This window comes from Schistocerca cancellata, chromosome 2 (assembly GCF_023864275.1).
Source record: "Schistocerca cancellata isolate TAMUIC-IGC-003103 chromosome 2, iqSchCanc2.1, whole genome shotgun sequence".
Taxonomy (NCBI): Eukaryota; Metazoa; Arthropoda; class Insecta; order Orthoptera; family Acrididae; genus Schistocerca; species Schistocerca cancellata.
The window spans coordinates 976297180-976314318 of record NC_064627.1 but is presented as its reverse complement, the minus strand read 5'-3'; the positions used below and the strand labels follow the sequence as shown (position 1 = coordinate 976314318).

General features: G+C 39.7%; 1 protein-coding gene across 2 annotated transcripts in view; it reads right to left on the bottom strand.

The window, feature by feature from the left end:
* The window catches only part of LOC126162955 (katanin p80 WD40 repeat-containing subunit B1-like), a 132314-nt gene extending 117402 nt beyond the window's left edge, over positions 1–14912 (bottom strand). The window contains exons 1-4 of one of the 2 annotated variants that reach the window (XM_049919790.1): positions 14522–14912; positions 14275–14405; positions 13906–14124; positions 3661–3786 (exon numbers count right to left, since the gene is read on the bottom strand). In XM_049919790.1, coding sequence (XP_049775747.1) covers positions 3661–3786; positions 13906–14124; positions 14275–14405; positions 14522–14585 — 540 coding nt within the window. In that variant the 5' untranslated portion in view covers positions 14586–14912. The remainder of the gene's footprint in view (positions 1–3660; positions 3787–13905; positions 14125–14274; positions 14406–14521) is intronic. The other variant, XM_049919789.1, reaches the window with a different exon arrangement.
* Between the last annotated feature and the right edge of the window lie 2227 nt (positions 14913–17139).

The window sequence follows — 17139 nt, the reverse complement described above, 5'->3', positions numbered from 1 at the left end:
TCTTTTGGCAGAATACACGAACTGATTACATTTGTTTTTGACATGGAGAGCCCTATAATAACTTTTACTGATCCGGTTATCATGAATGTTAAGTATGTTTACTGACTTTCATATTTATTTTTGAATGGAAAAAATGCCTACTAGCACTGCTGATGATATAGCAAAACATATTATGAGATCAAATAAATTCTTCAGTATGTTAAGGAGATGAAAATTATCATTAATGGCACAACACTTTCCCACTCATTCAGAAGCCTAACATTGGAAAATGTGCGCAGAACAAAAATTATGAAGATTATGGGGGCAATATTTCACATTTTTAGTTATTTAATAGACTTAATACAATGGAACCTAACATCTAATCAATATGTTGCTCATATAGAAGACTAACTTTTTTGCTTCACAATTAGTAAAAATGATATTGCAATCACAAGAACATCAATAACAAGTTAAGAAGGATAGTACCCTATTTCAAACAGAAAGTTGAATAAAAATGATTTTAAAATGTGGATACGTATGTAATAATAAATTTTATTTCAAGAATACCATATTTTACAGACTACAAGACACACGTTTTTCTTCGAAAAATTGCCTCCAAAATTCTGGTGCATCTTATACTCGAAATTAACATAAAAATGCCCAGTGTTTGATTTAAAATTCCCACCAGCCTTAAAAATGGCCATATATTTGATGCCATGGAAAACCTATCTCTATCTGGCAACAATGGATTCAACTGGCACCAACAGTGCACCGATGTGACAAAGAAGAATTGCAGGGATTCACAAGCTCGCTAACAGTGTCTCCCTCCCGTCACACCATCACAAACCCAGAACACTGCCTAGTCCATGATGCATCATTGCAGTCTACAGCAGTAGCGAATACAGAAAAACCTTAAGGAGGGGGTGTTAAAGATATCTTGAGCTACTTTTACAGTAAAAAAAAATAATCACATCACATGCAACGTTTAATATAGTTTTATTTAAACTGATTATACATATATACAAGACAATGCCATCTTATGATTTAAAAATGTTACAATTGTGGTTCTCTTCCTTAAACGATTAGTTCTATGTGCCTATTCTTCCGTGCAAATTGATTAATTACATTGTCAATAGGACAATCAATGTCAGGGTGAGTGTTCAACAGAGCTAAACCATTAAGTCGATCCTCCAGGAGGATTCCCCCTGCACTGTCGACCTTAGCCATATCTTTGTATACCACAATGTTGAAAACCTTCTTTCTACTTTAGCGACAGATGCAGGTAGACAAGCAAGTATTTTGTATAGCATGTGCAAAGTGGGATAGTGAGAACTAGTGTGCACATGCTACATAGGAATATACAACTACTCGATATCTCAAATCAATCGAGTCGACTGACAAAAGAAATGAATGAGTAGCGTGCGCACTGACTGGCATCCCACGCATCCCCCCATATGTATCCACCACTGGTCAACAGTACCAGTGAACTTGAACTGAAAAAAATTTTGTTATTGGTAATACTTTTTTAGTATCTAGTTTCGTAATGGAAAAATAAAAGGTATTCACATGATGTGCACTATAAATTGAAAGTAATAGCAAATGCAGAAGAACACAGAAACAGAACAGTTGAGTGGCATTTTGCCCTCCACCCACAGGAAAAATCATTCACGACTGGCATGCTAGTAAGGATGAACTGAAAAAAATAAGGAAGACTAAATGGGCAAATAGAGAACTGAATGCAAAATGGCCAAACCTAGAAAATGATGTACTCTAAATGGATTCAAGGACACCGTCAAAATGGCATTGGAATTAGTACAAAAATGATTCAGATATATGCTCGTAAGCTAGCGCTACGGTGGAACTTAACAAACTTTAAGAGAGATGGTTGGTGTTACAGGTTTATGATGCTTGGGGACCAAAATCAAAATAGGTCAGAAAATGCCACAAGAGTACGAACAGAAAATTTCTTTCCACTGCCTTAATATTCAAGGTTGAAAGAAAAGCAAAATGAAATTAAGCCAAATAGCAAATATGGATGAAACTCCTCTGTCATTCGATGTGCCGAGTAACAGAATTGTTGCCATGAAAGGTGCTAAAATTGTAACTATAAAAACAAAGATTCTATGACTTACCAAACGGGAAAGCGCTGGTAGATAGACACAATGAAAAAAAAAAAAACACACAAATACACACACAAAATTTCAAGCTTTCGCAATCAACGGTTGCTTCGTCAGGAAAGAGGGAAGGAGAGGGAAAGACAAAAGGATGTGGGTTTTAAGGGAGAGGGTAAGGATCATTCCAATCCCGGGAGCGGAAAGACTTACCTTAGGGGGAAAAAAGGACAGGAATTCGCGCGCACGCGCACATATATCCATCCACACATACACATAAGGCAAAGAGTAATATGTCTGCTTGTGTCTGTGTATGTGTGGATGGATATGTGTGTGTGTGCGCGCGAGTGTATACCTGTCCTTTTTTCCCCCTAAGGTAAGTCTTTCTGCTCCCGAGATTGGAATGACTCCTTACCCTCTCCCTTAAAACCCACATCCGTTCGTCTTTCCCTCTCCTTCCCTCTTTCCTGATGAAGCAACTGTTGGTTGCGAAAGCTTGAAATTTTGTGTGTGCGTCTGTGTATTTTTTTATTGTGTCTATCTACCAGCACTTTCCCGTTTGGTAAGTCATGGAATCTTTGTTTTTAATATATTTTTCCCATGTGGAATGTTTCTTTCTATTTTATTCATAACTATACAAACAAGCGGACATGAAAAAATGCGCTATGCTGTTGTCCTGATGGTATTAAACTTCATCCAGTGATCACTTACAAGCGCAAAACTGTGATGAAACCTTCTGAACCACCATAGGTGTGCTGTTCACATACATGACAAGGGTTGGATGGATGAGGCTGGTAAGAAATTATGGATTAACATAGTGTGGGAGAGAAGGAAATGTGCTTTATTGAAGAAGACTTCTCTTCTTGTGCTAAATAAGTTTAGTCATCACTTGAAAAATTCTGTGAAAGAGAAACTGAGACAGGGAAATGCAGAGCTTTCTGTTATTCTGGGAGGACTATCTTTACAACTACAGCCTCTTCATGTCTCAATAAATGAACAATTTAAAGTGTATATGAGGGAGAATGGAACAAATGGAAGATGGATTTTCCCAGCATGAATTTATGCCAAAGGGAGCTTTAAAATGACCTACAATCAAACAAATGTGTCAGTGGATAAAACAGCCATAGTCTACAAGTGAGGGAAGACATTTTTGTTACATGTTTCAAAAAGTGCACCATAAGTAACTCTCTCTGTGGCAGTGAAGACCATGTTATATATGAAGAGGACAACGAAGAGGAAGAGGAAGAAGAAGAAAGTTCCGATGATGATTTTCAGTGACAACTTATTTGGCTCTTGTGAATTTCCTGGTCACAGTTGTCTCTTGCAGTATTGTTTCTTGACTAGCTAGTGCTTCTACACTCCTTCGAATCACTTACCATCAAATGTCTAGCATACACAAATTCACAGTTTTATCAACAAATCATATCAATGGTTGGAAGAAATTCAGTTCTAACCATTAGAGCTGGTGCAGTTCCCTTGTATGAAAACCTATGATATTTACTTACTAATACTTTTTAGGAAAAAGATGCACATGGTTTCCAACATAATGCAGCAAACAGTACATAAATACCTTCACATGGCCCTCATCCCCTCCAGAAGCAATCCACTGTCCATCTGGACTAAATTTGAGACTATTAACCATCCTATCATGTCCTCTGTATGTGAAAATACACCCTTTTCTTCTTATGTCCCAAAGCTGAAACAGAGATTAAGACACATATAGAAACACATGAGCACTCACTCTCTCTCTCTCTCTCTCTCTCTCTCTCTCTCTCTCTCTGTGTGTGTGTGTGTGTGTGTGTGTGTGTGTGTGTGTGTGTGTGTGTGTGTGTGTGTGTGTGTTTGAGGGGGGGGGGGGGGTGACTGGGAGGTCGGAGGGTCCCATATTGACAGAGCTGGCTTGTGTCTGAAATTTATGTACAGTGCCTTGTGGTACATAAACTTAAGATGCAGAGGAATGCAAAAACTATTTTAACTTAAAACTAGAACATTATGTAGTAGATGAACAGATAGAAGTGTAATGAAGTCATAAATGGAACTGACAATGTGTAACAGCAGCATAACTCCAGCAACAACAAGATTAAACATTTACGTGATAAGTACTATATTTCAGAATGGAAGTTGTTTACACACACACACACACAAAAACAACAACAACAGAAGGAACTACAGGTACAGGTGGTCGACAGAATAAATGGTAACAAAAGTAATTATGGATTATTTCAGTTTTCATCTTCCATTACTGGTTTGATTCCAGTATTTACTCCTACTCCTCAGAGACCAAAATTTTTGTCACTGCTTTTCTCTAGTATTTTTACATACCATTTGAAGGAAAGTATCACACACTGACAAGAACAAATATCTATGCAATAGTTCTTACAAGCAATGTTTCTGAATGAAGTTACAATCTTGAACATAAAGCGAAACATTGATTTTATGTGGAACGTTGAATACCTGAAGAAAATCAACAGTGCCTTACTCATAAGGAACAGGGAAATGATCACCATAGATAAAAGTTTTATGTGAGTTAAAATATGATAGTTGCTCTAATCCACAATACTTTTCTGTCTTTCTTTTATGCTTTATATATGAATAACTAAACCTATGCATATAATGTACTTAACATCATCATCATCATCATCATCATCATCATTTAAGACTGATTATGCCTTTCAGCGTTCAGTCTGGAGCATAGCCCCCCTTATACAGTTCCTCCATGGTCCCCTATTCAGTGCTAACATTTGTGCCTCTTCTGATGTTAAACCTATTACTTCAAAATCATTCTTAACCGAATCCAGGTACCTTCTCCTCGGTCTGCCCCGACTCCTCCTACCCTCTACTGCTGAATCCATGAGTCTCTTGGGTAACCTTGATTCTCCCATGCGTGTAACATGACCCCACCATCTAAGCCTGTTCGCCCTGACTGCTACATCTATAGAGTTCATTCCCAGTTTTTCTTTGATTTCCTCATTGTGGACACCCTCCTGCCATTGTTCCCATCTACTAGTACCTGCAATCATACTAGCTACTTTCATATCCGTAACCTCAACCTTGTTGATAAGGTAACCTGAATCCACCCAGCTTTCGCTCCCATACAACAAAGTTGGTCGAAAGATTGAACGGTGCTGGTACTGACTTCCTTCTTGCAGAAGAGAGTAGATCGTAGCTGAGCGCTCACTGCATTAGCTTTGCTACACCTCGCTTCCAGTTCTTTCACTATGTTGCCATCCTGTGAGAATATGCATCCTAAGTACTTGAAACCGTCCACCTGTTCTAACTTTGTTCCTCCTATTTGGCACTCAATCCGTTTATATTTCTTTCCCACTGACATTACTTTTGTTTTGGAGATGCTAATCTTCATACCATAGTCCTTACATTTCTGATCTAGCTCTGAAATATTACTTTGCAAACTTTCAATCGAATCTACCATCACAACTAAGTCATCCGCATATGCAAGACTGCTTATTTTGTGTTCACATATCTTAATCTCACCCAGCCAGTCTATTGTTTTCAAAATATGATCCATAAATAATATGAACAACAGTGGAGACAGGTTGCAGCCTTGTCTTACCCCTGAAACTACTCTGAACCATGAACTCAATTTACCGTCAACTCTAACTGCTGCCTGACTATCCACGTAAAGACCTTTAATTGCTTGCAAAAGTTTGCCTCCTATTCCATAATCTTGTAGAACAGACAATAACTTCCTCCTAGGAACCCGGTCATATGCCTTTTCTAGATCTATAAAGCATAGATACAATTCCCTGTTCCACTCATAAAACTTCTCCATTATTTGCCGTAAGCTAAAGATCTGGTCCTGACAACCTCTAAGAGGCCTAAACCCACACTGATTTTCATCCAATTGGTCCTCAACTAATACTCGCACTTTCCTTTCAACAATACCTGAGAAGATTTTACCCACAACGCTGATTAAAGAGATACCTCTGTAGTTGTTACAATCTTTTCTGTTTCCATGTTTAAAGATTGGTGTGATTACTGCTTTTGTCCAGTCTGATGGAATCTGTCCCAACTCCCAGTCCATTTCAATTATCCTGTGTAGCCATTTAAGACCTGACATTCCACTATATTTGATGAGTCCCGACTTAATTTCATCCACCCCAGCCACTTTATTGCACTGCAATCTATTGACCATTTTTTCCACTTCCTCAAATGTGATCCTATTTCCATCATCATTCCTATCCCATTCTACCTCGAAATCTGAAACATTACTGATCGCATTTTCACCTACCTTGAGCAACTCTTCAAAATATTCCCTCCATCTGCCCAAGGCATCCACAGGATTCACCAGCAGTTTTCCTGACCTGTCCAAAATACTTGTCATTTCCTTCTTACCTCCCTTTCGAAGACTGCTAATTACACTCCAGAATGGTTTTCCAGCAGCTTGACCCATAGTCTCCAACCTGTTTCCAAAGTCTTCCCACGATTTCTTCTTGGATGCTGCAATTATCTGTTTGGCTTTGTTTCTTTCTTCAACATAACTTTCTCTGTCTACCTGGGTTCTGGTATGTAGCCATTTTTGATACGCCTTCTTTTTCCTTTTACAGGCTGCCTTGACTGTATCATTCCACCAAGCTGTTTGCTTCATCCTACTTTTACACATTACTGTTCCAAGACATTCTTTAGCCACTTCTAGTACTGTGTCCCTGTACCTTGTCCATTCCTTTTCCAATGACTGTAACTGACTACATTCAACTAACTGGTACCTTTCTGAGATCGCTGTTATGTACTTGTGCCTGATTTCCTTATCCTGAAGTTTCTCCACTCTTATCCTCCTACATATAGACCTGACCTCCTGCACTTTCGGCCTCACAATCCCAATTTCACTGCAGATTAAATAATGATCAGTGTCATCAAAGAATCCCCTGAATACACGTGTGTCCCTCACAGCCTTCCTGAATTCCTGATCTGTTATTATATAGTCAATGACAGATCTGGTTTCCCTGCCTTCCCAAGTATACCGGTGAATGTTCTTATGTTTAAAAAACGAGTTTGTGATTACTAAGCCCATACTGGCACAGAAATCCAAGAGTTGTTTCCCGTTCCTGTTGGCCTCCATATCCTCTCCAAATTTACCCATAACCTTTTCATACCCTTCTGTTCGATTTCCAATCCTGGCGTTAAAATCACCCATGAGCAGAACACTGTCCTTGTCCTTTACTCTAACAACTACATCACTGAGTGCCTCATAAAAACTATCCATCTTATCTTGATCTGTCCCTTCACAATGTGAATATACTGACACAATCCTAATTTTCTTGCTAGACACTGTCAAATCTATCCACATCAGTCGTTCGTTTACATACCTTATTGCAACTATGCTGGGTTCCATTTCTTTTCTGGTGTAAAGCCCTACACCCCATTGTGCTATTCCTGCTTCGACTCCTGATAGGTAGACCTTGTATTCTCCCACTTCCTCTTCTTTCTCACCCCTTACCCGAATGTCACTAACAGCTAAAACGTCCAGCCCCATCTTACTTGCAGCCTCTGCCAGCTCTACCTTCTTCCCAGAGTAGCCCCCATTGATATAAATAGCTCCCCATCTCATTACCATTTGTTTGCCAAGTCATATCTTAGGAGTCTCTGGTTTGTCAGTTAGAGGTGGGACTCCGTCTCCTCCAAATGTCCGAGGCATTTTGCTCTGATTGTTGCCAGCATCATATTTAAAGTACCAGGGAAGCAGGTTGCTAGCCTTACTTGCCCCGAGTCCCATTGGGTTTTACCCCTAACGGCTGAGGGACTAACCGGTGGATTTGGTAGTCTTTGCCGTATGAGCACAAAGGTGACGACGACTCAGAATATGTCCGAGATGCCCAGCCTTATTCCAAAGTAACTGGTATCCCCACTGTCGGGACCACTTACTTGGCCACTCATACGTTGCCCGTGGTTCATGAACTAGGACATGACTACAGGAACCCACACCCACTGTACTTAACACAGCAAAATATTTTATCTACAGAAACAAAATGCAAAGAAAAGCAAGTAACACTATAGTCATTGCAACAAATAAAAACACTCAAATTAAACTAGAAATAAAGTAGGGAGAACTTCATAAATACGTTCTGAATACATGACAGAAGTGAAAAAAAGTAGAAAAGGTACAAGGAAATGGCCATGTGATACCACAACAATAAAGAAAAGGAAAACAATGCTAAAATAAAACTGAAACAACAACATCAAAGAGACAACCTATCAAACACAAAATCTGAAAACTTTAATTGTTCTCAGCTACACAGCATATGTGAAAATGTAAATCCACCTAGACAGCTATTATCGATTTCTTAAATGAAGCTTTAAATGCATCAGACAAAAAAGAACACATAGCAGCAATATTCCTAGATCTTTCAAAAGCATTTGAAATCATTAATGATGGTCTTTTGCTTAGAAAGCTAGAAAATGTTGGTGTCAGAGGCTTATGAGTGGGTAAAGTCATATCTACAAAACAGACACCAAATAGTTGAAGTCTTGTACAAAGAAGGAACAAATTTAATTTTCTATCAATCACAAAAAAACCGTGTGTTAAATACGGTGTGCCGCAGGGTTCTGTACTGGGACCAATCTTGTTCTTGCTGTTTGTAAATGACTTGGAACCATCCAGGTCTAACAACAAGTACATTAAGTATGCCAATCAAAGAAAAGACCCCAGAAGAGCTCCAAAATGAAATAAAAAAAAGAGCACTTCAAATGTATCAGAATAGTTCACAATGAACAACTTAATAATAAACACACATAAAACAAACACTATGCATCTACACATAGTGCAGAATAAACAGCCTTTCACTGCAACCATAGGAGTGTTAGGCAAAGGACTTGATATTGTAAATAGCACCAAATTTCTGGGAGTTTGGATCCAAGATGACCTAATATGGCAGAAACACACACAACACCTATGTAGTAAGTTAAATACCATTTGTTATAGTGTAAAAATTCTTGTTGGATGCACATCAATGCAAGTCATAAAAAAATGTGTACCCAAGCAGAATCGCTACTAAGATGTGGTTTAATTTGCTGGGGAAATTCACCACCCAGTAAAAGCTGTTTTACTGCACAAAAAAAATTATAAGAGCCATTGAAGGCACAGCACCTTGATATTCATGCAAACCCTAATTTAAAAAGCTTCATATTCTTCCATTACCATGCCTATATATCCTAGAAACAATAACATTTATAAGGAAAATTGTAGATGAAAATAGCAAGATTGCTCCAAAAAAACAAAATATCCATTTATACAACAAAAGGAATAATCAAGATTTACGTATGCAGTTTTCACATACAATACTAAACCAAAAAGGACCCTTGCAAGCAGGAAAGAAACTGTATAACAAACTACCTAAAAAAATTGAGGCAATAACTGGCATGCATAAATTCAAAACTGCAGTGAGAGACTACTTGCTTCAGAATTGCTACTATAATGTTGATGAATTTTTATCTACAATGTAAATATGTGAAAAATTTAAATAGTTTACACAATTAAGGCCAAAATAAGAAATGTGTACATGTAGATTTATCTGTGTATTATATGTGGCCTATTATATATGTGTGTGTATCTGATAATCAAGGCCAAAAGTAAGAAATGTGTATGTGTAAAATTTAGTTGTGTATTTGTGAAATGTTATTCCCATATGTTAGACTTATATTGCTATATACTGGAAACTATACAACAATTTTCTGTTAAACTTTATTCCAATTATTTGACTTGTCCTATATCATTATGTACCCCTGTACAATGTATGATTCACAGAATCAATAAATATACAATACAATACATTAACAGATGGAGAAAGTAAAACATTTTGTCATGGAATCCATGAATAAGAGTGAAGTTGAAGGAAAAAACATTTATTGTAGACAGCAAGAATTAACACACTGATTAACACTTTGTCTGCGTATAGCATGAGCAGAATAAAGCAGAAGCCATGAGCAACCTGCTTTCACTGGTTGCGGCTGATGTGTACACAGAACATATTCAGGAGTAAAGCCAGGAAATAGTCCGATAAAAACCAATCTGTTTCTTTTGTTTTGTTGCTGACGCATTAATTATTTGTCACATGAAAGAATCAAGCTGGAAGAATTCCTTGCACATCTCATCTCCTCTCGTGATCAACTTTACCGTGGCAGTTGAAATGGATAGGAGGCTTACCTTCCTGGATTTCTCAGGAGAATCTATGAATATGCTGCTCATTGCACAGCCCAAGATGTTAACCTTGGATGGACCATTGGATACACTGCAAGACTCAAACTACGGATGGCATAAATATGGGCCCACCACATGATGCAAGTGAAAGTTTGAAGGTACACTCATGCTCATAAATTAAGGGTAATGCCGATACATGGTGAAACAACGCTCTGGTGGGTGGTTTGCGGGTTTAAATCATTTCGGGGTATGACCATGCAGTGCATTTGACCTGCGGTCATCGCACGATGGCACTGGCAGCAGTCCACATATGTAGAGGTGTGTTGGTGTATGTCAGAGAACGGTGCAGCGAGTAAGTGTGCAGACGTTTTCAGACATGGTAATGGTGACTGTATGTTGAAAATGGCTCAAAGAACACATATTGATGACATTATGAGGGGTAGAATACAAGGGCGGCTGGAGGCAGGTGAAACACAGCAAGTCGTAGCATGGTCCCTCCGTGTGCCACAAAGTGTGATCTCAAGATTATGGCAACGATTCCAGCATACAGGAAACGTGTCCAGGCACTACAGTACGGGACGTCCACAGTGTACAACGCCACAAGAAGAGCGATATCTCACCATCAGTGCCCGCAGACATCCACGGAGTACTGCAGGTAGCCTTGCTCGGGGACCTTACATGGTTTATTCGCCCGGAGACCTGCAAGGTGCATTCCACTGACCCCTGGTCACAGGAGAGCCCGTAAAGCCTGGTGTCAAGAAGACAGTACATGGTCATTGGAACAGTGGTCCCAGGTTATGTTCTTGGACGAGTCCAGGTATAGTCTGAACAGTGATTCTCGTCGGGTTTTCATCTGGCGTGAACCAGGAACCAAATACCAACCCCTTAATGTCCTTGAAAGGGACCTGTATGGAGGTCGTGGTTTAATGGTGTGGGGTGGGATTATGATTGGTACACATAAACCCCTGCATGTCTTTGACAGAGGAACTGTAACAGATCAGGTGTATCGGGACGTCATTTTCCACCAGTATGTCTGCCTTTTCAGGGGTGCAGTGGGTCCCACCTTCCTCCTGGTGGATAATAACCCATGGCCCCACTGAGCTGCCATCGTGGAGGAGTACCTTGAAACAGAAGATATCAGGCGAATGGATTGGCCTGCCTGTCCTCCAGACCTAAACACCATCGAGCACATCTGGGATGCTCCCGGTCGATGGATCGCTGCATGTCATCACACCCCTAGGACCCTTCAGGAGCTCCAACAGGCACTGGTGCAAGAATGGGAGACTATACCCCAGGCGCTGCTCCGACCACCTGATCCAGAGTATGCCAACCCGTTGTGTGTCCTGTGTACATGTGCATGGTGATCATATCCCATATTGATGTCTGGGTACATGCACAGGAAACAGTGGCGTTTTGTAGCACATGTGTTTTGGGACGGTTTTCTCAACTTATTACCAAAACCGTGGACTTACAAATCTGTGTCCTGTGTTTTCCCTATGTGCCTATGCTATAAGCACCAGTTTTGTGAAGTGCCACATTGTGTAGCACCACATTCTACAATTATCCTTAATTTATGAGCACGAGTGTAGATAAAAGCCTTGTGCTCAACCACCAGCAGTTAGTTCATCAGTGTACCAGATAACAGCAACATGATCACTTGCCAAACTATTGTGCTTATTGGACACCAAAACCCAGTGGTACAATCATTTCCTCGTCAGTTTAACTTCTCCAAAGCAAGTAACATGAAATGGACACATATGAGAGAACAAACTCTCACACATCGAGATTATAACTGAAATGTTTTCAGTCTCAGGAAATGTGTCACCAGAAGAGAAAAGTAAGGCAAGCCATTACACTACATAATAAATATGCACCAAATATGTGACAAAAAAGAGAAAAAAAATGCTGAGTGTTGCCATTTGTTGAAAGACATTCTTCTTATTAGCACAGCCCTTCTCAGTTCATCTTTGCCATGGTACATCTAGAGCTTCATCTAGAAACTGCCAAAGTCAATTATACAAAAGTTACTACCTACCATTTTTATACTATGTTTTTTCTTCTACATTGGCATATATAAAGTTTTATATTTCCATACATCCGTCACTTTAAAAAAATATCAAAACTTTTCACTACTGTAGACATGATACAGCTCTCTCCTCTAATTCAATCAGTTCTCCAAATTATAATAATTTTGTTATTAACAAATTCTGGTACTATTCATCAAACAGAGGGGGAAAGAACAGGAAAAAGAGCTAAAATGCTGCAATCTTACATGAAACTGGGAAGACACTAGCGTGTCAAGGCTGATATAACACGACTTTCCTCACAATTTTGTGGTGTGGCCAAACTAGCATTTTTTAAATCATGTTTTTCTTCTACAGAAGCCAGATTATCTAGGTTTGGCAGTAAAAAATACTACAACTGTCCTCTTTCGTTGCAACATTCTTTCATTCTATGCTGTCCCATGCTGATTTTTTTACAATTTTTCTTAATTATTGTGCCCCAACTTTGTGGTTTCTTTATTATTTTCACTAAATATATACACTGAAGTTATTTTTAGGTCCAGGAATATGACATCAGATTTTGTTGTCATTTAAATCATATGTGCACTTTACCTTTTATTTTGCATTGTGCGCTTTCTGCGGCTGCCAACCAAAATCAGGCACAGGTCTAAATTAGTACACGATGTCATCTGTGAACAAGAGGGATGCTAGACAACCATCTGCACTGAATTTTTTTTTTTTTTTGTTTACTGTTCTATCTTGATTCATAAAATTCATGGTATATCCCAGTTTTTAGCCTGGCCATTGTAATATTTTGCTAGTCGTACTATGGTAAGGCCAAAAGTGAGCATATGCCATGAATTTTATGAAAACATACCTTCTTAGAGATTGGATAATAAACAAAAAATTCAGTGTAGACAATTTTCTAACTTCCATCATGTTTGCAGTTGACATGATATACTAACTTAGACCAGTGGCTGACTTTGGTTGGCAACCACAGGGCACACACAATGTAAAATAAAAGGTAAACTGCACATGCAATTTAAATGACAGCAAAATCTGATGTAGCATATTGCTGAACCTAAAAATAACCTGTATGTATGTAGGAAAATATTTAAAAAAGCCACTGATGATGCCACAACTGCGGTGAAACATGTTTGTGTGACAAAACAAAGAAAAACTTGTGTACTTGCAAAACTTTGACAATCTCACTATGAAATTTTCTGCGATTGTGACTGAAGAATTCAATGACAAGTATGGAAATGACCATATAACGTAGATACTTCAAATATTTGTAAATGACGCTTTTCCAAAGCAGGTCAAAAACAACATTTTCAGATCCTCTTTCACTATTACAATGATTAGCTCCATCATCAATGACTGGCAGTAATAATTCTGAAATCAAATATATTTCAAAACTTTACGAGAATCACTCATCAAGGAGGAAAATGGCTATGGTAATCAAATGAAACAAACACTGCATGTATATACCAGTTGCCTGCCAGGTAAACTCCAGCACATGCAGCATACAGCACATTTGTAACACCAGTTCTGTATAACTTCCTACACACATTAAATACAAAATGTACCGCTTGTAAAATTTACCACATGAAAAGTGTAGACTTATGTGATACAAAAGACATGACTGCAATGTACTTACTTTGATTGAGGTATCAAATGAACCTGATGCTAGGAAATCTCCGTAAGGATGGAAGTCTATGCACCGAATATTACTCTTATGTCCTGTGAGGCTACGAACAATTTTAGCAGCTTCCAAATCCCAGATTTTGAGAGTACCAGACTGAGATCCTGCACATACCAGTTCATCAGTGTGTCCAAACTGTACACATTCCACTGGAGTTGTGTGACCGCTTAAGCTCTGCAAGTTCAATGAGAAAATACTGTGTAAACCATAATTTCTTCACTGTCACCGGGAGAACACATGATTACAGCAAAGTATGTGGTACAGCGTTTCGGACCATAAATCTCATTAATCAAGGGTTTAAACGTGACGTAATATTTCACTCACCATAAAACAATTGTGTTTGCCAACGGCCCAAAGGTTTACTTTCTTGTCATCTCCACCTGTTACTAGTACCCTCCCGGATTTGTGACCAAGTGCAAGTGTATTCACATTGGCACTATGCGCTGTAAACTCTTCTACACGAGGGGGAGGAAGGCAATACATGAAACGAATATTAGTCAGGTTTACATGTAAATAACAATAAACACTGGACGACGCTAAATTTCCTTTATAAAGTAATCTGTATACTAACGTAGTTTCCAGCAGCGCTTCGTCGCCGAGGCCATAGTATGGTCTTGGTTATTGGTCACTCGCATGTATAAGCTTAAATTTAACTAAAGGCGGGTGCATATAGCCCAACATGTTAATCATTTTCAAACACGCTGTAAAGAGTATAAAAGAAAAGAACACACACACCACTACACATGCACTTTCTATACTGCAACATTTATTTCGTTGGATGCTTTACGCTGTTAACCAAGCAATACAGACACAAACTCTTCCTTCTACTAACAACATCTTGTTTTTCACCTTGACATATAATACCATCTGATGGGTTCGGTTGTATTATCAAACCCACCACGCGTACCAACTACATGATTCTACAGCAAAAGTAGTGTCTACGAGCTTTCGAACATGTCCAGGTTGGTACCACGTAAAATTATCCGCATACAGCATCAGAGGAAAGATCTAACCAAATACGTACAGAGCCAGAGATTGTATTACATGTAGTCATTTGCAAAGTTACCCTAGTGCATCATTCAATTAAGTTGAAGACTTTTGCAGTAACAGAGAATGATTCTTCCACAGTAAATTTATTGAGCCTAAACTATATTCATTTTGGCCAGTTACATTTTCGTTCTTGCAAATATTTCAGGTATAGGAAACACAATGGGGTATTTCAGTCCCTTGAGCTTCGTGCTAGAATCTTCTCATTCAATTTTTGATTTTATAAAATATCTTCGAATTAACCAAATTTCGGAAACACTGCATGGACTCCAAATACTTCAGAAATAAATACCTAGAGGCAAGAGCTAGAAAATAAGTTAGATCATAAACAGTTTTAGATGCTTTTCTCGAGTTTAAGTAGTTAACATGCAATGACAAATCTGCCATAACTTCTGATACTCGACTTCACAATATAGCAATACAGAGTGCTAGTGGAACTTAATTACTACAGAACATAACGTCTGGAATGGTAGGTTAAAGACCAATTAATGCTGGCCGTCATGTCCCATCCCGTCAAAACATTTTGCATTTCATTTCAAATGGCGGCATACACACTAGGCGTCCTGTCCCGTCGCTTCACGTCACGATTCCGTCAAGCCATAGTCGCGATACTCCGTCTTGTTTTTGTTAGCGACAGCAGCAGCAAGCGACACTTCTGGAGACGATATCGGATGTCTGAGAATACTAATATAAATACAAATCTTTTATTCCACCTTTGAGCATTTTTACATGCAACTGGTGTCGTTAGTGTTAACACTCTAATAATAACAATAATAATAATAATAATATACATTTGGACAAATGTGATTAACTACAATGTAATAATCCAAGATGGATACAATAAATATGTATACAATTGTCAATAACAAGAGAAAGTTTCCTAACAGACCAATTACAAGATAAATGAACTACATAGTTGAGTGAATGACAAATAAATAATCGAACAGATAATTAAGAATAAGTACATGATACTGTAAGAAAATAGTTGCACAGTGTGACAGATGTATATTTTGCAGTTACTTTATTGTTCATCCTCATAAGAAAAGCGGGTCATTTGTCAAATACTCAAGGAAATCTTGAGCAGAGTAAATTACTTTACCTTTCATCCACCTCAAAAGTCTAGTTTTAAATTTATTCACTGACACTGTGTAGGCATTTTCAGGTAATTTGTTGAAGTAGACAGGACAAAGATACACTCCTGGAAATGGAAAAAAGAACACATTGACACCGGTGTGTCAGACCCACCATACTTGCTCTGGACACTGCGAGAGGGCTGTACAAGCAATGATCACACGCACGGCACAGCGGACACACCAGGAACCGCGGTGTTGGCCGTCGAATGGCGCTAGCTGCGCAGAATTTGTGCACCGCCGCCGTCAGTGTCAGCCAGTTTGCCGTGGCATACGGAGCTCCATCGCAGTCTTTAACACTGGTAGCATGCCGCGACAGCGTGGACGTGAACCGTATGTGCAGTTGACGGACTTTGAGCGAGGGCGTATAGTGGGCATGCGGGAGGCCGGGTGGACGTACCGCGAATTGCTCAACACGTGGGGCGTGAGGTCTCCACAGTACATCGATGTTGTCGCCAGTGGTCGGCGGAATGTGCACGTGCCCGTCGACCTGGGACCGGACCGCAGCGACGCACGGATGCACACCAAGACCGTAGGATCCTACGCAGTGCCGTAGGGGACCGCACCGCCACTTCCCAGCAAATTAGGGACACTGTTGCTCCTGGGGTATCGGCGAGGACCATTCGCAACCGTCTCCATGAAGCTGGGCTACGGTCCCGCACACCGTTAGGCCGTCTTCCGCTCACGCCCCAACATCGTGCAGCCCGCCTCCAGTGGTGTCGCGACAGGCGTGAATGGAGGGACGAATGGAGACGTGTCGTCTTCAGCGATGAGAGTCGCTTCTGCCTTGGTGCCAATGATGGTCGTATGCGTGTTTGGCGCCGTGCAGGTGAGCGCCACAATCAGGACTGCATACGACCGAGGCACACAGGGCCAACACCCGGCATCATGGTGTGGGGAGCGATCTCCTACACTGGCCGTACACCACTGGTGATCGTCGAGGGGACACTGAATAGTGCACGGTACATCCAAACCGTCATCGAACCCATCGTTCTACCATTCCTAGACTGGC